Here is a 24282-nt window from a genome sequence, read left to right as displayed (position 1 = left end):
GCAGAAAGCCTACCATAAATTGCTGCGAAAAAAATAGTATATATTTTTGAACATAACCGTAATTTGAGTAGTTGTATATTATTATATTGCTAGCATCCTGTTGTCGATTAAAGTGTCTGATCTAAAGTCTAAATTGGACAACACAGGTATTCTTGTAATGTCAGATCTGTTCCTTCAATCAATTTATTGGAGTGAGTGCAAATGGTTTTAGGAAAACAAAATCGTACGGCCTGCACGTTGATGAATACGAATTACAATTTTCTTTGCATATTTAGAGGCTGTCGAAGCTGACACCGACTATACTGAAAATGAAGGCGCAACTGCTTGCGCTAGTTCTGACGAAGTCATGGCAGACAATGAAGTTGTTGTTGAAGAGACAGTACCAGAACCATATTGGGAGGGCGTGTCAGATAATGATGAAGAACTTGACAATGAAGATGATGACGACCTGGATGACACTGAAGTAATTACTTCCTACGATGTCTCCCTCCTCGACGACAAGTCTCCGACTATGGCAAAAGTGACATCCAAGGACGATGTTTCGGCTTTACTACCAATTAGAAAAATTGAACCATGTTATGAAGGATTTATTAAAGTAAGAACAACAGTTTCTCAACGCATACATTGTTATTTGGTATGCATTCAATCAATTACAAATCTCGAAAATGTAGGGTCAACATCGAATAACAAACTAAAGGTGTATAAAAGTACTTAGACCACAATTGAAAAAAAAGTATAACGACGTTTACAATTCGTTTTTTTAATAACTAGTTTTATGTCAACTGAACATGTGTATTAATCAAATCTTACTGTTCGTATACAACAGCTACCATTTTCCGAGAAAGAAATCGATGACGATTGTATTACACAAGTAGACGACGAAGATGCTCTGAAAGTTGCTAAAGAACTACTCTTAACTGAAAAGAAATATGTCAATAAATTATTTCTCCTCGACCAGGTAAACATTTTATTGTTACTTTGGTTTAAATAAGATAAATTTACGTATCGTTATTAATAGTAATTTAGGCGACGAGCATGTTCCAACGCAGGCATTTAGCATAAACTGTTTACAGCAGTTTTCCTAGCCTACAATGAACCATTTTTTCATCTTCAACCTTTTAACACATTGACCAATTTTCCTTCTGACTTTCATTCTATCTCAAGTTTTTTTTTCGAATATTTAACCCTCCAAGGTATTCCAATCAAGGATAAAGACGGAAAACAAAATAAAAAAATGGTTTCCTGAAGATGTTGTGAAAGATATGTTTCCTTATATTAAATCCATCCACCAGTTTCACAGCGAAGTATTCTTACCCGCTTTGAAGCTCAGGATAAATGATTGGTTCGTCTAAATTATATCGAACTATAAGTTTATAATTATATGCATACACACACATGTGCGATACGTACACAAATTCTATAAATTAACAAATTAATTCACAAATATGATATTATTCTATCGCCAGAAAATCAACATAATCCTTCACTTTTTTGTATATTTAGGAAAAACAATCCGAAACTAGGTGATCTCATTTATGCTTTCGGGCCCTTCTTCAAAATGTACACTGAATACACACGAAACACAGATCAAGCATTAGAGGTGTTGAATACGTGGATGTGCAAAGCTCAAGAATTTAGAAACTTTATACGCGATATTGAGGTGAGTGTCAAGTAAATCGGCCAGAATAATCAAATCCATAAACGTTATTTAACTTTTTATATTTCATGAAAACTAATGACCCATCTCGACACACTCCTTATAATACAACACTCATGCCATCACAAATTATTGTTGTGTTGTGTCTTTTTTCTTCCCCACAGAAACAAGACGCTTGCGGCAAGTTACCATTATCCAGCCATATGTTGGAACCAACACAAAGAATATGTAGATATGAATTATTGCTAAAAGGTAATTAGCACTCATTATCAATAAACTACGATTAAGATTTTTACAGCTCTTAATGAAGTCAACTTGAATGTAATTTAAGAAATACTCCTGGTCTAGCAAAGAATACAAACTCACCAATTTATCTTCCAGTAAATATATAACATATAGGCCAATTGCCCGGAATATTGTACTGGATAGACTCACTTGACTGATTAAATGAGATTTTTAAAAACGCAGTTCACATTCTTCAGAGGGTTGTTGTCAGTTATTTAAATACAATATAATATATAAGAAGCGTGCGTAAACGATACAATATTAATAACAATAAACATATAATTCCATCTCCTGTAGAATATTTCAAAAGATTATCCCATGCTTCCAAAGATAAAGAAGATACTGAAGGTACGATTATTATAATTAATGTTATTACTATGAAGTTACGATTTGACAATTTTACTCTTTTTACTATTTCAAGTTATAGGATTTTACTTTGCTCGCCGACTTTGCTATACAATAACAATCAACTGTCCTGCGTGGGAGTACTGTCCACGGCTCTTTGTTTTAAATATGGCTACACTAGTTAAGAGCATTGTGTTAAAACATATAATTCACTGAACATAACTCATCTCGTTTATTCAACATAAACCTTCGGCTTTGCACTAGTTTTCATTCAATAATTACTTGCCAGAATGATACCAAAGAATTTGAGCAAACACACATTTCCCATCAATGTAAAAATCATTGTAAGTTGAAAGCATCGACCAACGAAGCAAACACCGTCAGTTACTGTTTCCAAGCGAACTCAGCAAAACTTGCATGTTCTAACAGGACAAAGCGTGAACGCATGAACAGGGACATTTTCAGAAAAGACTATGTTGGACGTTTTTAAGCATAAATCGGGTGAACGCCGTTCCGGGCGACGAAGCCCTGGACAGAGAATAACACCCATCACTCAAATAGACTTTATACATATTCGCTTAATTGTTCTCTAGGGATAACCCAGGGAAAACACGTCTTTAGTATATTTAGACGGAAACAAAATGTAATACATACTAAATAATATGTATCCATTGATATTTATGTTATTTTTCTTAACAAAAAATGCTTTGGTACAGGTTAAATTGCAAGTTGATCGGTAAAGGCATTCATGAGGCACAGATGCCCAAATTGTGTCCACATTTTTGATGAAAATCTAAGATAGCGGCCAAACCATGTGAATGATCGTTTTTCTCTCATAAGAAGCTTTGGCCATACATGTTATATGCAAAATATCAAGTTGATTGGGCAAAACACTCATGAATCAAATTTAAATTTTTCCTTGAAAAGCTGTGGCCATACATGGTTTTTACAAAATATCAAGTTGATCGGTGAGAGAATTCATGAAAAACAAATGCCAAAGCGTTTGTACATTTTCTAACGAAAATCAAAAATCACGTGACTAACTTAAATTATTCGTTTACTGTCTAAAGGAGCTACGTTGAGAGATGCGACATGACAAATATCGAAGAAATAGGATAACTGAAACGTCAGTAACTACTTCCTGAAATCCAATATGGCGGCCAAACTATAATGTGTTTTCCACATAGATGCTAAAAACAACGTCCACGTGAATATGTTCAGGGGTTCTGAAGAAGAAGATTTTTAAGCTTGTTTGAAGATATTTCCGGTAAAAACATGTCAGAAAAAGTCACATGACCGCTAAAGTTTTTATTCATGAAGTAAATAGCCAATATCCCAATAAAGCTCTACAGCAAATCAGAATGTCTAGAACCCCAGAAAGGATTCAAAATGATCACTTTCGTTTTAAATTCAATGGAAGATGGCAATCGGCAAATCAAAAGTCATATTAGGTTTTGTCAGGAAAACTTGACGAAAATATGACAATAAAAAGAAGAAAAAAACTTGAACAGAAACGGAAGTGTTCAAACCTGACTTGGATTCTAAATATAAATGAAACCCGCACACGTTATAAGGCAGATAATTCTACCCCAAAACTAAGTGACGGAAAACAGAACACCAGACACTAATATTGTTACATGATATTACACAATAGTGTGGCCAACGTATTATGTTCTGTATATCTATGCTATTGTTTAAAAGTTGTGTCTGCTTTTATCGAGAAGTCATGACATGGTGGTAACCAGATATGGTAATATTCCATGACATGGTAAATAGAGATGTTTTTAACGTAGTCGATGATGGTTCGGTCGAGTTCAGTCAGGCACGGTGAGTCAGTTTCAATCAGACACATGGTTTGGTTGCTATCTTATATTTTTGGCAAAACTGGCCATAAATTAGAGCATTTGTCTCTCATGATTAACTTTATATTTTGTGTGTAACATGCATGGGAGAAGCTTCTTACAAGAAAAATAAAATAATGTTAATCCTCAAGTGATTTGTCCACTATGTTCGATTTCTGAAAAAATGACACAAGTCCGACATGGACGATGATTGAAACTTTAACATCCACGCTTCTTGTTGTTTCGCGCGGAAAATTTAACGCGAGAGTGGTTCGTTAGTCATCGCGTTAAACTACGTTAGGGTAATTCATGAAGCAACAAACAAGATTTTAGCATCGTGGTCATGTCAGTATGTCAGTATCACGCGGTGATCAAGTCGCAAGTCGCAAGTGAGCCTCAATGTAAAATTTCCAGTCACATGATTTTAAGAGTTGGCAGGTTTGGTTCGATCCGATCTTTTTTTTTCAAAATAAGCAGCCAAACAGATCTCCCTTTTAAACGGAGTAATACCAGACTGTCACGACTATAATTAAAAATGTCATGGCCACGTGTACATTATACAGATACCGTGATTGGTTGAACTTGAGGCAATGTATACGGATAGGAGTTATTTTTGCTATATTGTGGTCACAGTGCCAACAGCCATTGTCCTCTCCCTGTACCCATGTAGTGTTTGACAAGCCCTTGGATGACTAATTATATGTAAAACTGACGAAGCTGAATATAAGTTTACCAATGACGACGAAAACGGCGTCAGGTGTTAACGTTTGGCCTGCTGTCGACCCCTACGCAAAACCCGCCCGTATGATACATGGGTGGATGGCCAGACTTGATCATTTCTTTTGACTGGTAGTTACGTTCCATGGCACTGTATTTTGAAACAATGTCGCATTTGAAAAGTTCAAATTGCCGTTGGAAGTCAGATGTTTTTGACTGTAACTTATCACGGTAACACTTTGTGTTTGTTCGTCTTTTCAGAGGCACTGCAGCTAATCTCATTGGCCGCCCAGAGTTGCAACGAAAGAAAAAAGGACACGGTACGTTCTTGTTTCATTTGTCAGTTTGTTTGTATGTATATATGTACGTACTTGATAACATTGTAAATAACCGTTTATATGATGCAGGAAATGCTCCAGAAAATACGTACACTGCAGTCAGTGATTGACGGTATAGACGACCTAACCGGACACAATAGAATATTGAAGAAAGAAGGCACATTAATCAGGTTCAAATCTAGAAGCGGTACCCAAACCCAAGTGTTCTTAGTAAGGATTATACACTTGCAAATTCAAGTGCTAATCGTACATTTGGTAATTTTTTGACACATAAACCGTATCGATGTTTGAGGCTATGCCTTGTAGGGTGTTATGGTTATCTCTCTATCAAACGGACCAATCCGAATGTCACCAAAGTTAGAGGGCGTTAGTTGTTTGTTCAACCCCAGGTTTGACTGACATACGTATAGCCACTTCTTTAGCATATTGTTGAATTGTACTCTACCAACCTGTATATTGAATTGTTGCTATCAACGTATTCTTACTCTGTATTGTTGATGTAATTTAGTTCAACGATATGTTGCTGTGTTGCAAGATAAGGAAAACGAAAGCAATTAAATATAAAGTCATCGACCGGCTGCAAACCAGAGACAATATGAAGGTACATGTGTAACAGAAATCTCTCATATTTGCAAATCATATTGAGTTGATATATTACAGGAATTGCTCGTCACTAATATATTGTTTTCATACAGGTGAATCGATTTGTTGAGAATAAGTTTGTGGTTAGTACAACAGACTCGATGCTCACTCTTGAAGCTGAATCCGAAGATGAAATGACATCATGGGTGAAGGTGAATTAATATTAAATATTATGTGGAATACATGACTTAATTGTCTGGCATTAGTGAATCTTAAATGTGAAATAATTACTCACTACAAATACTTACTCGTATACATACATATTTTACATTTTTACAGACAATCCAAGACGTGATATGGAAGTATGTGAAAAAGAAAGATTCATTTCAACTGATGGATAAGCCGGTGAATATTTATTTACATTCGATAGATCTATAATACACAACAGTCTGCGCATATTGCCAATTGTGTTCATGTGTTAACAGTTCGGGCTTTCTGCATCCTTTTTTACACACACATATTTAGACATACTTTTAACTACAATTTTAAGGAGTAGTATTTGCACATGGAAGCATCACATATTTTTTCCATTTAGAAACTATTCGAGCGAGACATTTTCAGGAAACATAGTGAAGCAGACAGTGACACGAACAATGAGGATATGTCTAGCGACACACTAGAATCTGTCACGTACAGTATTGACGTCACCTCGCAACACACACTTGCAAATGATTCTTGCGTTTCAAGTGCCGATCCAGATGAAAGAGGATCTTTTATGGAACACGCCGGTTTTCATGACAATAATGACAGTAGCCATGGAGAGGGACACGTTGCTAACGGTGGTGATAAGTTTTTTGAGGATGATAGCACTGAACTTGCGAGTTCAACTTCAACGACTAACGCAATAAAAGTGAGTAAATACATCTATAGTATAAATTTGAATTCTATCCTTATCAGATCACGATATTATATACAAGCCATGTCTAATATTACGTTTTCACTAGTTACCTTTCAACGCTGATGAACTAGTTATGCACACAGAAGGCATTCAAGACAAAGCGCATCAGATTGCATTAGAGATACTGGCTACTGAGAAGAAATACGTGAATAGATTGTTTTTAATTGACCAGGTAAAAGCATTCGATAATAAATATTAATACCAACATATAGTATCAACATAAGCAATAGTAACGTTAGATAAATCAATAATAGTCAGCACATTTGCCACGAAGAATGAACGTAACACAAACGAGCTTGGCATCAAAATGTTATACTATTATTAAAATAAATGTTATTTTATAAAATTTATATTTCATTACATAAAAAGCAATTTTATTTTGTGAATTCATATACAAGACATCAGTTGTTTCTAAAATTCAATATATTATGCCAGATTGTGTTTAGTATACTAGTATAATTTTTCGTTCTTTATACAATCCCTGCTCGCCTGGGACTTAAAAAAGATGAACATAGATGTTGCAGTGGTCCGGGGTTCGTCCTGGAAACATCATTTTTGAAGTGATTTTTCATATATAACTAAGAGGTTACCCTTGACACAAGTATTTTTCATTCATAAATCTACAGATTAAGAATAAATTTTCTTGAAATTCATGTGGGATTGCCTTTTAATCTGAATCTAGTTGCAATGGAAAATAGTTTCCAATGATTATTTTCTTCCATACACAATTTTTAGAAAAGATTCCCTTCTTTAAAAAAAATCAATCGATTAGATTTTAGCAGAGATCTGAAATTTGTATTTCAATGTGAGATCATTATCTGATTTTTTGATTGAATAAATTCGATAATAAATTAAAATGTGATATATGTCCATGTGATAAACGCGTTTTGTTAAATGAAGACCAATACAATATAACAGATGTTTACGCTCATGGACTGTCTTCTAGTATACTAATTAATTTGTATACCATCTTTTAGGTATTTCGTTCTCGGATTACAGAAGAAAACGAGTCGAAGAAGTGGTTTTCCTCCAGTGTTATTAAAGACATGTTTCCAAACATTACACCTATTTACAGATTTCATTTTGATGTATTTTTTCCGGCACTGAATGATCGTATGAAAAACTGGTATGTATACATGTAATAAACGGGTCAATTAACGTGACTAGTGAAATCTGGTGTATGACACGTGTAAAAACATGGATAAACGAATTTCACACCTTCTTGGTTCATTGTAAAAAAAAGAAAGTTTATTCAATATTCACTGTAAGCGGACATACACTGTCGGGACATCACCCTTCTGGTTTATGCAGCAATGTATCGAATGTAGCCACCATATTGACTTTTGACCGAATAGTACGGGAATTTGGAAGATTTCTATACGCGAGAATAACGTGAAAGTGAAAATGTGACAAATAATAAAAGTAAAAAAAAACCTTGAGAACTCCATGTTTTCCCGCCAAAATTGTGCTGTATTATTTTGCTCAGTGATTTTTTTCCTACAATTCCGTTGTTAGTTTTGAACCAAATGAGTATAATAACTTTACAGGTCGTGATCGTAAATTTCGAAATATGATGTCAGTATTATGCAGATTAGAATTTTGAAAGGAGCGATTGACATTGCCATTCAAAACATTATTACACAGTAGAAGTAATATAAGCATGGGTATAGTTAGTGTTGCCGTCAATTATTTCATGACTATTATACTCATACACTTAATCATTGTAATATTTTGAAATATTTCTCGTGATCTCATTGATGATTTCAGGAATATCACTCCAAAAATAGGGGATCTTTTTAAGACTTTTGGACCATTCTTCAAAATGTATTCTGAATATGTTCGAAACTCCGACCACGCCATCAAGATATTGAATACTTGGATGGAGAAAGAAAGTGGGTTTGTCGAGTTTGTCAAGAAAATTCAGGTAATAACACACTTCGAACGGAAAAGAGAAATAATTACATTGTTTGTAAACAAACGATAATAATATCATAATATCATAATAATACCATAATATCATATGTTTAAAAAAATATTTAATACAGAAAGACGAAGCTTGTGGAATGTTGCCGTTAGCGAACCATATGTTGGAACCGATACAGCGAATCTGTAGATATGAAATGCTAATTAAAGGTGAGACTTGAGATATATAAGATATATAAGAATATTTTATGAGTAACCCTAAACAATTTAATTCATTACACGAGTGCATTAATCATAAATTAAGTTTATTGAAGCTGATATTTTAAATTCATAAATTATATTTTCTGTTTATCTTTACTAAAACTATATCATAACCAATATTGCATAGTAACGCCAATGGCAGCTACTATAACAAAATTACTATATCAATATAGAATGACTCGCTGAACCAACTCATTATATTGTGACTGGCAATTGTATGTATATTTCGAATAGCATAGATTACAGCCTGAATGATTCTTGATAAGTACAAAATCGCAAAGTAAATGTTGTTTGTTCATAAGGTCTAATTAACCTACTCCAATTAACCAACATTTGTGTATTATTAGGCGTGACCATGTGTATTATTGGTTGCCAAGAATAATGTTGTGTAATGACGCAAATATCAATGATACAACATACTGCACCAATTGTTTTTGGAAGAAAAACATTTTAAAACTTCATTTGCACAAAGCACTTATTACCCAAATTTACTATTCGAAATATATTTAAGCAATAATATAATCGTTACTAAAAATAACGCCATTTATTTTCCAACAGAATATCTCAAATCTTTGCCAAGAGACTCAGAAGATAAATTCGATTCAGAAGGTTGGTCAACTGGGGTTGAAATAAATTAAATTTCATTCTTGCACACTTTCATTAATATATGCACATCCCACAAGGATTACATATTGTCACCAAGCAATTTCATTTGCATTCTATTGTGCAAACATTTCATAATACTAGACATATTGCTCAGAAATATATTGTTATTGACAAGAATACTACTGTTAAAATGTTCCGAAATTAAATTGGTAAAGTCATAATATTTACATTTAATATGTCACACATATATATATACACTCAGCTTTGATTTGTTTCGATTTTACCTTCATTAATCAGATGTGGATGATATATATTTCATAGTATAGTTACATGCACTATGAATATGAATATCATTGCACATCTCGAACTGATATTTAACAGATGCTTTGGTCCTAATATCCGCGGCTACACAGAACTGCAATGAAAGTAAGAAGTATATGGTAAGTTCAGAAACATTATACATTTCTTTCCATATTTGATGTGGTTCTGACAATACATGCTCTTTTGATACTGATGTATTTTATATGACCTCACAGGAAATGAGTCACTCAATGCGGAGACTGAACTCATCCATAGAGGGCATCGATGATTTAAATGTGTCTCGCAGAATTCTACTGAAAGAAGCAAAGTTATCTAAATTCAAAGGAAAGCAAAGCACGCCCATACAGCTATTTCTAGTAAGAATTCATTATTTCAATAATGTGGATTTTGTGTAAGAGTTTTATAAACATGCTAACTAAGTTGTTAAATGTGTAATACTTAATTTCCGATTTATAATTATTAGTTTAACGACATGATTCTGTGTTGCAAGATCAGAAAACTGAAAAGTATTCGTTACAAAGTAATGGACAAACTCGATTTCGAGAACGAATTGCAGGTAATTATATTGGTTATTGTAACGTTGAGAGTGACCAACTGATACTTTGAATGACGAGCTGCAACTCAACTCGGTGTGTCATTTCTTTCGTTTTGCTAGGTTTATGATTTCCCTATCGGAGTACATGTCACATGTTTGATGTTTTATCACATGATTTTATTCGCTCACTTTGTTGAATATTAGGTTGAAAGGTTTGTGAACAATAAGTTTAATATATCGTCTTCAGCAACAATACTGACACTAGGGTGCATATCAGAGGATGACATGATTCAGTGGGTTGAGGTGAGTTTATGTAACGTGTATATACGACATTTTTAACATGAGTCAAATTTTCGAAAATGCACCATTTGCTTAGTTTTGTTTATTTTTAAACAAACATGACGTGCTAAACTATTTTACTATTAATAGGATATTCAAAATGCAATGGACGATTTCACCAAGAGAAGAGCGTCGTCTACGGTCCTACAAGGCATTAATAGATCGGTAAATGTTATATTTTGTTTTTCGAAATATATATTTTATCACATTGTCTAATACTATATAATCCATCTGTTTCTTGGTACATGTACTGCCCAGGTACATCATTATCCGTTTATTTATCACTTCTACATATTATCCCAGATGCCATCAATGTCACTTTCATTTTGATTTCAATATGTGGTGTGTACCGCATGTATAACACAATGTGATCATACTTGTAGACCACCTCGTCGGTGAGCGCCTTAGGGCCTGTGTCATATTCTCAGTTTTGGCCACTTTTGCAATGTATTGTCTATATACCGTTTGAATTGCATGCATATGCATAAACTTGTACTTCTCTATGGAACTTTTGTTTAATGATCAATCACTCGGAATGTTATTCAACCATGATTACCATAAAATGATTAATAAAAAACTTTTCTGATTAATGTTTGCAGCTCACTTATGTTGAAGCAGATGATCGAGAGGAATCTGTTCAACATCTGATACAAAGTGAAGATGATGTCTTTATAGACATGGCTGAGCAACCGATTCAGGATGGCCCCGGCAATGATATCACTTGTTTACCGGTGATAGAATCCCCTGACGTTCCAGCTAGTAATACTACTCATAAATCTGATACTGATGAGGAGGATGTAGTTATTCAGGGGATTGGTGATTCTGAGGACACAATTGTCGAAGACCAATCCATTAAGGTGAATCACTCAATTCATGACATACAATTACAGCCTGAAATAAAAAACAATTCAATTAGATGGACAAAATGTAACACGATATTTTTGTTTGGTTTTCAGTTGCCATTTTCAGCAGATGAGCTTGTAGAGACGCGGGGAGTCCAGAATAATGCACATAATGTTGCTCAGGAATTATTGATTTCTGAAAGAAAATATGTGAATAGGCTCTTCCTCATTGACCAGGTAAGTAGTTTCAACACGAATTCATGTCGATTAGAATAGAATATTTTCGCCCTCACTATAGCAATATATCTAAGAAATGATCTACTGGGATGAATCAACTCTAGACAGACCTCCGTCAGTTTTAAATTTTCAAGGACATACTCTTTTTATTACTAATATTCTGATCACAATAACGAACTTCGAGTTATAGTGCCACCAGTAAGTTTCCCTGTGAAAACGGAGGGGGGGGGGATTTCTAGCTTGCGGAATGTATTCGCTGGTTTCACTGGTTCCAGGCGTTTTGATGAGTTATCGAACGTTTACACGGCGTAAACATCTCCCAGAATTGGACGTTGTTCACACCAGGTACTAAGGTATAAAACTCGAAACTTGTATATTGTCTCCCATTCTATGAATTATGATTGAGTCTGATTGAATTATCGTAGTGTATCATGTGCATAATGTGAATAACTATGGTTATACTTTGAATAGTTTCAAATGCTGAGATATGTTTTATAATTGATTAGTTATTTAACTGTCACAGTTTAGTCAGTTAGTCTAGGGCTTCCCCTTTGCAGGCAGATAACATCCAACAAAATCGAACTATTATGACAATGTAACAGTATGTTATTGTTGATATCATTCCAGGTATTTCACTATAGGATAGAAAACACCAATAGCTCAAAAAAGTGGTTCAGTGGTGATGATCTCAAAGCTATCTTTCCTGATATTAGATCAATATACCAATTTCACCGTGAGATATTTTTGCCAGCATTGGAAAACCGGTTGAAGGAATGGTTTGTTGTCAATCACTGTCTCACTATCAAAAACATATATACACAATGACTTGTGCTGGGAAATTAGTTTGCTAAGTCCAATGTTTTATGTATTTTGCAGGAACAACACTCCTAAAATAGGCGACGTTATAAAATCATTTGGACCATATTTCAAGATTTATTCCGAGTATGTGCGGAATTCGGAGCAAGCCATCCATTTGTTGAAATTGAATATGTCAAAGTCAACTGAGTTTTCAAAATTTGTCCACAATATTGAGGTATATAAGTACAGGCTGTTTACGAACATATACACACGCACACACAAGATTCGATCTCATGACAACGGCAAGGCGCTAGCGCATCGCTACTGTAAACGCGCCCCATACTGACTAAATACACACGCGCAAGCCAACTCTGTAACGTCACATGCAACGTACATATAAAGCCAGGTATAAAGTTGTCATTCACGCAACATAAATTCAATTATGTGACTGTGTTGTTGAGGCATTGATTACATTGTGCTTTATTTATTATCAGAAAGACGAGGCGTGTGGTAAATTGAAATTGGCATCTCATTTACTGGAACCAGTTCAAAGAATATGTAGATACGAAATTCTTCTTAAAGGTAATATATGAAGTTACAAATTGAATGTCGCAACAAATTATATATTATATCCTAAGATATCAAGCTGTACAACGTAGCACTACCATTTTGTATATACTCGTATTTTAATATGGTTTAGTATATGAGGGGCGTTCAATAAGTAATGCCCCTTACCCATTTCCCATAGCTGGAGATTAATGACACTTGGCACAGTTATTAGTCTTTCTCTACATAGGAACCACCCAGAGTTATGCATTTCTCTCATCGTTTGATGCAGCTCTGGACACCAGGTTGGCCGTCCAACCATGTCATCTGGGAAACGCTTTCCTTTCAAAAAACAACTTAATGGCTGAGAAGAGATGAAAGTCACTCGACGCTTTCTTGCTTCTGGAAAGGTGTGAGCAACCTGGGAATCCATCTGGCAGACACCTTATGCATATGCAAATGGTCATGAATGATAGTTTCCACAGACCCTGTACTAATCTTGACCTTCAGGCTATTTGGCGAATAGTAATGCGTCGATCTTCCAAAATGGCTGCCTCAACTTGACGGACAGATGCCTCATTAATGGCAGAAATCTCCTTTGTTGTGCGTCTTTTCAAATACAAAAACCGGATTACTGCACTCAACTGACTCCATCTCACACTTGACTCAGTTCAAACACCTGTAAATCAGAAACCACAATTAGTTCAGAGCTGTTTTTGGAAACATAACCCATAGAGATGTAAATCATTAACATGCAAAATTTCATCTAGATCAGACAACTGGAAGTGGGTCAGGGGCATTACTTATTGAACGCCCCTCATTCATATATTCGGCCAAGCGTCTTTATTTACTTCACTGACACAATGGTCTTCACATTTTTCTTATTTGTAATGCTTGTAAATACGCACAAACTTTTCAAACCAACCTCGCCATCTCAGGTCAAACACACACTTTCCTAATTGCATCACCCCTACCACTACCATCACAATCAATGCCTTAATGACCATAGGCGATATTATACATCTCGCCATGCGTATTTTTAATTTAAAGTTTAATAAAAAATAACACAGCATTATATACAACGAGCATTTGGATATAAATCTAATAGACTATACCGAATAGAATGAATTATATATGTGGATATCTTAATTTTCATAGATAGAGATGGATACAATTATCCCTTCGCCAATGAAACGCAGTCGTACTATTATTTTTAAGAGAAAATGCCACACAACATTTCAGAGCACTACATTCGTCACGCAGCACGTGTTCGAATTTCGTGTCAATAAATAATCTGTTTTACCCGTTTATCGAACACATGGCGTCACGAAAATCATGGCGAATGAACACATTAGTCCTTTGGGAAAACATTTTAGTTAGCAATACACCTTACGTTTTACACTCTGTGTGTTGCTGTTCCAGAATACCTGAAGAATTTGCCAGATAACTCGGACGATTACATCGACACTGAACGTAAGTTTACTGCCAACACATTTAAACCACATTCACGATCAAATATTAGTAATTATCTGAAATTCAATGCGTGTGTTTATTTATATTCTCAAAGCCACCACAAGCATATATGTACATTATGAAAATATATAATGTGTACCATTTATTTATATAGAGGCACTGTTCTTCATCTCAACGGCGGCTCAGACGTGCAACGAAAGCAAACGTAATTTGGTAAGTTCATTTTTCGATGCATATACAATATTCCAAAAAATCTAATTATTCGGTGCCAATTACCCATTTGTTATTAATTAATTAACAGGAAAGAACAAACGAATTACGGAAGATACAAAGCTCAATAGAGGGAATTTCGAATTTATTGGAGCACAATCGAGTACTTCTCAAAGAAGGTAGATTGATGAAGTTCAAAGGTAGAGGTGGTACTCCAGTCCAGGCATTTATGGTGAGTCCGCTTTAGCACATAAAGTATTCATACCATTAGAATGTGATTATCGGCACACACTAAACAAGACAATTCTAAGATACGCATGTCATATATAAGAAGCTATTGCTGAAATATGCAGTACGGCGGTATCGTCGGACTTAAATAAACTTTAATTCCCATATACTCTAATGATTGATTAATAATGATTTATGTCGCAAATATAATAATTTTATCACATTTTAAAAATTGTTTGTGAAATTGTCAAAATGAAAACTTTATTATTAAATTAAAAAAATAGCCTTCGACCTTATTATTGAAAAACACGTCCTTTTCTTCTGCTCAACAGTTTAATGACTTTTTGCTGCTATGTAAGATCCGTAAGGTGAAGTCACCAAAGTATAAAGTCTGCGAGAAATTAGAAATTATTGACAATATGCAGGTTTGTATATATCATACAGGTAATTCGAAATTAAGAAATAAGTATTTTGCAAATTACAATGCATGAGCAGTTTTCCTCAATTGTTTTATTTCAGGTGAATCGTTTCGTTGAAAGCAGATTTGTTGTCTCTACAAAGAACTCATATATCACACTGGAAGCCAATTCAGAGGAAGAACGAGACGAATGGGTCAACGTGAGATTTTTATCAATTTGTAATCATTAGCTGATTCACTTGCGCAAAATTACTTTATTTAATAACAATTATCCGATTAAGTAACATAATCATATATACTGGTGGTTACGTAATTGTATTTCTTTACAGGTTATAAAGGAAGCAATTCCAGAGCAAGAGAAGAAGCGATTGTCCTTTCTGACAACCAATGAAATGGTAATAGTGTAACCCAATGTATTTCACATGATATATATAGTGTCAATGTTTATGTGTCATAAAATTAATATTATAATTAATGACAATTTTAAGTTATAACCTGCTATTTTTTCAACTGTATGATCACTGTATGATGTTTTGGCATGTGATATCGTTATAGCCACGTGACAACCCCATGATATTTTCTGTTTAATCCCTATAATCTATTTAATTTATACTTTCCCTTGTGGTGTAGGGCTTTGATGTAACTAAAATCACAGATGGACGAGATAACAAGGAGTCGAATAACCTTGCTCAAGCAGGCATGGAACAACCGATTGTAGTTGCCCAAAAACCTGTGTTACAGATTACACATGTAGCAAATGAAGAAGATATTCACATTAACTCGTCGTCCACGAACGCTTCTTCAATATCGTCACCCATACTGCTAGAACCTGAGTCTGATAACATTTGTAGAGACAACGATGATGATGATCATGAGAATGACGATGATGATAACGACAACGACGACGACGACGACGATGATGATGATAATGATGATGATGATGATGATGATGATGATGATGATGGAGACATGACTTGCTCTTACGACTTTTCAAAAGAATATGATAAACCAGCTAACGACGAGACCTCAACGGCTGTATACGAAAATGTAACATTAATGGATATTAAGCTATTAGCAAGCCAGGGGGATGTGCGAGACTTTTACACGAACGATTTAAATAATGCCGAATTATTTGAACTTGATTCTGAGGATGACATTCCTATTGGCGATTCAGATGACTTTGATGATGACTTCAGTGACGCCTCAGATGACCACAGTCCGCCAAATAACGCCAAGGAATTTGATAGAATTGAAGGCAAGGGAGTGGGGTGTTTACCAATGATTGGAACGAAACCAATATTGGTAGGATTATTTTATAATAATCATTTATAATTAACAAAATCTATATTTGATGATCTTAGAATTTTATATGAAAAATGATCACATACAATTTTTTATAGTTACCATTTACACCTGAAGAGCTGACTATGTACATGACTGGAGATAAAGCTTGTATAGTTGCAAATGAAATTTTGGTTACAGAGAAGAAATATGTAAACCGACTGTTTCTCATTGACAAGGTAATTAAAAACACATAATGCAATTACACATTTAATTCCTGATTTGTTTCGAAACTGTAATATGCATTATAATCGAAATAATTTTGAAATTGTCATAAGCAATATGTTGATTGTTTTTGTGGAGCTTTTTAAAATATTTTAATTGTTTTTTACGTGATATCTCAAATAACCATATTAGTGGACCAATCAGAGAAAGTCTTGTAAACACTGATTATACCATATGGGTGTCAATTTCATCCCTCGAGGGACATATTGCAAACATGGGATGCACGTCACTGTTTTAATATAAAGAAATAATAAGTAATGATATGCATTTGAAATACACCGTACAAGGTGGTTGACTTGACTAAATATGGATCTCTTTGTTAATACTCAGATATTTCGTACTACCATTGAGAAGAGAAACTCGGAAAAAAAGTGGTTTCCTTCCCATTTGATCAATGATATGTTCCCAAATATAAAACCAATCTACCAGTTCCACAGTGAAGTTTTTGAACCGGCATTAGACGCACGAATAAATGAATGGTTCGTATACCCTCCACTGCATTTTGATGCACATTTTTAGAATTTGCATACTCATTTAAATTCATAAAATTGTGTCGGGTGAATTTGAAACAAAGCCTGTTCAATATAGCCAAGAGCATGGATATGTGACCATAGAAAAACACTTTTACTGTTTTACTGCACGGAAGCTAAAAGTTATTTTAAAAAGACACTGTCTTCTTTCGTCCAAACTATCAAACCAACTGTTTTACAGAAAACGACATGCCTTAACATTCAAACAGTTATTTCTGGCAGATATAACTAACTTATGGTTAAATGTAATAACACCATTACATAAACGTATATATTGTTGAGTTATAACAAATTAATATTCTTATATTCTTTGTATATGACATTATATATTCACCATAACAACGCACCACAAAGGACTAACAACCCAAGAATAGCTGATCTGATAAAAGAATACTGCCCGTATTTCAAGATGTATTCGGAATACGTTAAAAATGCTGACCACGCTGTCAAACTACTGAACATCTGGATGAATAAAGTACCGTCATTTGCTAGATTTGTGAATAGTATTGAGGTACAACTTGTTTAAATATATGTATTTATATTTATCTATGTTAACTATATCGTTGATATATTTATTTTATTTTCGTTTTTTAGTCTTTTTATAGCTGAAATATCATAAAAGCCATAAATATAAACATCTACTTATGTCTGGATATAAGGGAAGGGCATTTTTGTTTCAAACAGCAACATCAAGACGTATCTGAGGTCCACTTTGACGAATTTATTTTTTAATTGGGTAAAAAGACTAACGCAATCGAATAGCATGAAACTTTATTTCAGTAAATATGACTTTACTTCAAATTATTCTCTCTTCTTCAAATGTTACATCAGCCGAATACAAATGTGTATAGATAGCGACATTCACAATGTCAAAATTGTTTTGCAGTCGCCAATAAAAAATAATATATTTCAGTGAATCAGTATTTTCTAAATGACGAACTACTGCACAACACAACACAATACAGTATTTTTTTTTATTTGAACGACAATGTTTACGACACGGCACGTATAAAATAATTAATTTATTTGTCTGTGTGTTTATTTACTAACAAATTATTTATTTATGATATTATTAACTTAAATGTCCCTGATGTAGAGAGATCCAGCGTGTGACAAATTGAAACTATCTCACCACATGTTGGAGCCTGTACAAAGAATATGTCGTTACGAACTATTGTTAAAAGGTTGGTGAATGTAAATATATTGATGAATTGAAAATATATTACATGCACTGAGTAATTGCACACCAATACCAATAATACCAATAACATATTATTATAAATCTTATTTTGCAGAATACGCAAAAACTCTCTCAGACGATTCTGAAGAAAAGGATGATGCAATTGGTATGTCAAATCATTTAGACGTACATTGCAGTCGTTTAATAATATTAAGCGGTATTTGACCATTGATCATTCTTTGTTTCACGTGGATCTCACAGTTCAAATATTTTATATCTACAGAAGCTATGCAGCTATTCTCCACCGCTGCCCAAAGGTGCAATGAGAGTAAACGAGCCATGGTATGTTTGATTTTTGAATTCTAGTAAATATAGTGTGTTTGCGCTCATCACCGTGGTACGGGCAAAGTTTATATAGTCGATGTACATAATGCATGATTTGAACAATCGAATCAAATCTGTGAATCAATTAATGTTCATGTATATGAGTAAGTATTTGCAAGAATTTATTTTGGATAGATAGGCAAATGGGCATAAAGTGCATTTACGTTGGAGCATCATATGTGAAATTGATAAATTATAAAAAAATAAATAAAATTGTGTTTACAATATTGATAAGAACAGACGTACAACAAACACGATACTAAACCAGATTATTATCTTGCGTTTTTTCTCATGGAGAACGCATTTTCCCCAAATCAACAATATTGTTAACAAGTATTATAAATCTAGGATGTATGCAGAGCATAACTTTCCCACATAATACACTTACAAAACACATGTTTGCTGTGCTACATGAAGAGCTGGATGTACTAACCTTTTTTGTAACAACTATAATTAATATTGATCAACACTATATAAAATAATATGTCAATATTGGCAAATATCGCGGGAAACTAGCTTATTTTGGTATGATTGACCTTTCTATTGTTACTAAATGTTTCACTACACAAAAACTTGAAATTGTTTTCTAGGAAATGTCCATTAAAATAGCAGAGCTGGAATCAACCATTACCGGAATTGATGACTTGAAAGGATACAACAGAGAACTACGTAAAGATGGTAAACTGACAATACATGGAACAGATCGCACTAAGATTCAAGGCCATGTTTTTCTGGTAGTTACATATTTTTTAATAATATCAACGATATATTGTCGTTTCTTTGTAAGGCGTTCAAGAGTAACCCTGTGTGAGATAATGCCTTAACATGCATGTCACTGTTATATAAATATATTACTTTGTCTCAACTAATTAACAGTTTAATGATATGCTGCTAACTTGTAAGATTCGGAAGATGAGGTCAATGCGGTATAAAGCTATTGGCAGATTCAATATCAAGAACATATTACAGGTAATCATGTTGATAATTAAAACCTGCGTTTCCACATTTACATTCAATATAAAACATTGCACGTGGTATTACTCGCCCGAGTGCCTGGGTGTGTTTCTAAGTCCGAGTAGACTTTTTTGATATACACACTTCTTGGCGTTACTGCGACCATACGATGGGCATCAGCTGGTTACGATTCAGCAAGACAATGCGGGTTTCAATCATTGAGGCAGATAATAGGAATATGATATGTTATGTGTAATTAGCACCCCATTGAAATGTACTATATGATTTATATAGTTACATAGAAACTGTTGATGAATGTATACAAAATCGAGCATTAAAAACATGATTGATTAAACAATTTTGTTGTATGAATATAATGATCTTTACTGTTCGATAACACAAAGGCAATAGTATTAAAACAAGATAAACAATCACTAAACGTAAACTCCAATAGCATTTATTGGTGGAAGTTGTTAATCAACACGTACATGTATAAATGTGGCCTTATCCTGTGCAGGTAACATCGCTTTCAGAGAATGTGTTCGAAGTCGCAACTACGCAAAATGTACTTTCACTCGAAGCGAGGTCGGAGGATGAGAGAAATCAATGGCAAGCGGTAAGTCAGTATAATATATTAGCACTATGTATTACAACCACCGCGAGAAATGTCGATTTACAGATATAAACCCATAGTTTGAGTTAGTGCCTAGTACATTGCACGAGGACATTCCGAAAACTCAGTAAAAAGAATAAATTACAGTAACAGCGTTTATGATAACCATGTAATCACTGCCATTTCATTACAGGTTACATTTGTGCATGGTACGCTTGACTTTCAATTTAAAGTACATTAAATATTATAGTTTGTGAATTACAAAAGGAATTGAGTAAATGCTTTTAAAGATTTTTAAAATCGACTGGGAGACAAAATGAAATTAATGACAGTTAGTAGAACTATATTCAAAATTACAGAAACACACTAAAATTGATAGAAGAAATCAGAACCGTCTTAAAATTAAGAATAAACCTGCTTCCACTAGAGTGTCTAAACTTTTACGTGAAGTGTGCACAGAATTACGTAGTGTTTGTCGTTTTTTAAATGCTGTAAACTGTAGAGCTGTACAATATATACCAATGAACTGTGTTCTATCGCTAGGCAATTCAAGACGTTATATACAAATACAAGAAAGAGTCTTTCGTGGTGCAGTGTAATTCATGCCGAGAAGACCTTGGGACTTCGGAAGGTCTATGCGCTTGTACTTCTTGTGGATGGGTATGTTGTGATGTTCAAAACATCCTACTATTTTACACACTGTAAGATATAGTTATGCGAAGATAGAGCATCATAGTCGTGACCGATCACATACAACGTCTCCAAATATATATTTTAATACGGAATTGTAGAGTGCGCTGCTTGCATGATGTTTTAAAGTTTTAATGTCATTGACCTTTTACAGAAGCAGTGCAGCAAATGCTGTACTTTCTACGAGTCGGCTGATAACGAGGTAATTACCCCATTATGCCACGTTTGTTCTATGGAGCAGCAACATGAGATGGAACAGGACGAAGTTGACGGAAATACTGGTACTCCGATCAAGGTACATTTGTCGAATTGCAGGGTTTGGTTTTGAAGGTAGTCAGTAGATAGTAACTGGAAGATTTGTAAAATGTGTCCGATCCCTGTTTACACGTAATAGTTGGCAGATCATAATTCTTTATTTCAAAAACAATGCACCACGAAATGTCGGGAATTTGTGCAGCGGTTTGCTTAGAAGTTAGAAATCGTCCGTGTGGTTAGTGAGTCAAGAGTTGACGACGCTCCTCAGCAAATGCCATGCGATTAATTTGCAGATGAAAGTGTTCTGGATTTGTGAACGTAAACACAAATCATAACGGGTTTGTTATTAATGATATTTACAAATCTGGACAAACATTCGAATATTGTTGGTTTACGTGCCGTTGCAATACACAGTGATACAATACATGATAAATAACATTAATAAACCAACACAACATTTGCGACACGGTGTTTGGAAGCATGTGTGAATGTACATTTACAGAGCTAGAATTAAATTTTAAAATCCGTCAACATATTCTTATGCTGATTTGTGCTTAAATGTTACCAATCTCAAGCATGTCAATCACCCTCGCCTTTAATTTACCTTTTGAAACTTTAATAGATACTCAGTAAAGCACCTGTCAAACAAGATGAAGATGGCGATAATAAACGTGATGAGATGGCTGGATCGTTGTATTACATTACAACTGATGCAGAAGGTACATTTGGTGACTGGTCAGAGAAATGGTTTGTGTTAAGCGACCGCAGCTTGTATATGTACAACTCGCCCGAGGTAATTATATTGAATAATTTGGTATTGCGTTCGAGGGGTGTTTTGTGTGTAAATGTTGGCGGGAAAAACCCTGGCATTCAAGTTGGTAATATTATAAAGTTGACATGCTTCGATTTATATATGAAACACACTCTTCGCACAGTGTACACAGTCGCCAACACTAATTGTAAATACTGTTCTTAAACTGCACACGTTTGACCTATGTAACATGTATTCAGTCACTTTGTGCATGGGTTCTAACAAATACGTGATTTCTTTATTCTTATTTCTAGGAAGGTGGTCCCATTCAGACTATTCCACTATGTGAAGCGACACTGACGGAAACATCGGAAAGTGACTGGGGTGACAAGTCAACGTGTTTTCAGATGATGTATGAGAATATCCAATATTATTTTTCTGCCCAAGACGAAAATATTAAATCAGAGTGAGTTTCATGTCGATTATTAAAGTAATATCGGTAATGACCATATGAAATTAATTAGAAAACCCTATTATGTATCCAGAAACATGAATTACAGAACAATGTACGCATCATTTCCAATTATTATTGTTTTTCATTTTCTTCGATCCAACCGTTTGGTGTATGTAACTGAGCAATATGGAAAAACACGGTTTAACTTTCTTGCTATGAGCTTCGTTCACGAAAAAATATCCGCCGTCTTTAAAATATAAAAACATAAGACAATCGTATGTATTGTACCCTGTGCAATGTCGCGACATGATTACACGTGGAAACTGAAGATGATACAATGACTACAACTGACCCGTTCTGACCTATCCGTAAAGTATAATAGTACTAATGTACATGTAAATCTGTATTTCCATGTCCAACAGCGCGTAGTAATTGTATGGTGTTGTACGGGGTATCGGTAACCCACCGATTATTGTAGTATGGAACGATTTCAAGATGGCGGACATGTTTGAAATCAAAATTCGTGGCAATAACGTTTAAATAGATTTCATCATTATTCATACCCCAAATAGTTAGATTGGGGAGATGTACGATGACAGAATTATTATGAGGACACTGAAAAGTGCCCATCTATAGAATACGCGCACTCGTAGACAGATGTGCGTACTTTGCGGTATTTATGTAATTTTATATTCCGTACAATAATGATTCAGTTACTGAAATAACTCGCATTTTTCATTTGTAGGTGGTTTGAAAAAATATCGAAGTTCACGAGTTGGAAAGAAGATGGTACAGACTAGAATACCGTATCGATTTTTCAAATACATTTATTGTCTAGCATATGCTTTATACTACTAAACACTATACATGTATACGTATTTATAGTGAGCATTATTTCGATACCGTAGTATACACGTGTATTGTTGTATGACGTAAAATAGTAAACAAATGAGTTTCTACAGTTACGAAAGCATCAAATCTGACTCGTTTTGACACTTCCAAGGCATTCTTAATTTGAAACGACAAATCATTCCCCGAATCGTAGCATATTATTTTTATAGTTTAATTCTAATTCACGCGTTGCGTCTCAACTGAAAATAGTGAATTTGAATGTACATACCTCTGCCCGGGAAGCACAGAAACATGCAAACACGGTAATCTCTTTGATGTAAAAATAAGATATAGACGATTCTGAACTGTCACGTAATATAACAACGCTATCTAAGATACATCGCGCGGATTATCATTATATTCATTGACATAAATGCATGTCTCTTTATTTCCTCATTGATTAGAGATCAAGCAAATGCAGAAATCCACAACATATTTTGTTAGAGAAATAGAGATCATGTATACCATTTCTATTGATAATTCTTAGAAATGAACTCATATAAATGTAAATCATGTATCAAAGAAAGTAAATAATAAATAAGTATTTACCAGGT

The 24282-nt window shown here is 34.4% G+C and overlaps 1 protein-coding gene across 1 annotated transcript; it reads left to right on the top strand.

Annotated features, from left to right (window-relative positions):
- The first annotated feature begins 281 nt into the window (after window positions 1-281).
- On the top strand, window positions 282-24282 carry LOC144343134 (uncharacterized). Its single transcript, XM_085497306.1, has 48 exons — window positions 282-595; window positions 827-958; window positions 1194-1342; window positions 1504-1660; window positions 1822-1909; window positions 2240-2290; window positions 5107-5165; window positions 5253-5393; window positions 5692-5784; window positions 5879-5977; window positions 6105-6170; window positions 6361-6675; window positions 6770-6895; window positions 7701-7849; window positions 8491-8647; window positions 8769-8856; window positions 9466-9516; window positions 9895-9953; window positions 10050-10190; window positions 10298-10390; window positions 10574-10672; window positions 10799-10873; window positions 11308-11565; window positions 11665-11787; window positions 12415-12563; window positions 12664-12820; window positions 13080-13167; window positions 14554-14604; window positions 14759-14817; window positions 14906-15046; window positions 15375-15467; window positions 15562-15660; window positions 15790-15855; window positions 16091-16762; window positions 16861-16980; window positions 17357-17505; window positions 17911-18067; window positions 18653-18740; window positions 18852-18902; window positions 19020-19078; window positions 19711-19854; window positions 19997-20089; window positions 20592-20690; window positions 21231-21347; window positions 21532-21672; window positions 22255-22425; window positions 22698-22849; window positions 23583-24282. The coding sequence occupies exons 1-48, from the start codon at window positions 347-349 to the stop codon at window positions 23635-23637; spliced, it is 6189 nt and encodes a 2062-aa protein (XP_085353432.1). The 5' UTR covers window positions 282-346; the 3' UTR covers window positions 23638-24282.

Source organism: Saccoglossus kowalevskii, chromosome 3 (genome assembly GCF_978046115.1).
Source record: "Saccoglossus kowalevskii chromosome 3, keSacKowa6.1, whole genome shotgun sequence".
NCBI classification, from domain to species: Eukaryota; Metazoa; Hemichordata; class Enteropneusta; family Harrimaniidae; genus Saccoglossus; species Saccoglossus kowalevskii.
Note: the sequence above shows the minus strand (reverse complement) of the source record. Positions and strands in the feature narration are given on the sequence as shown.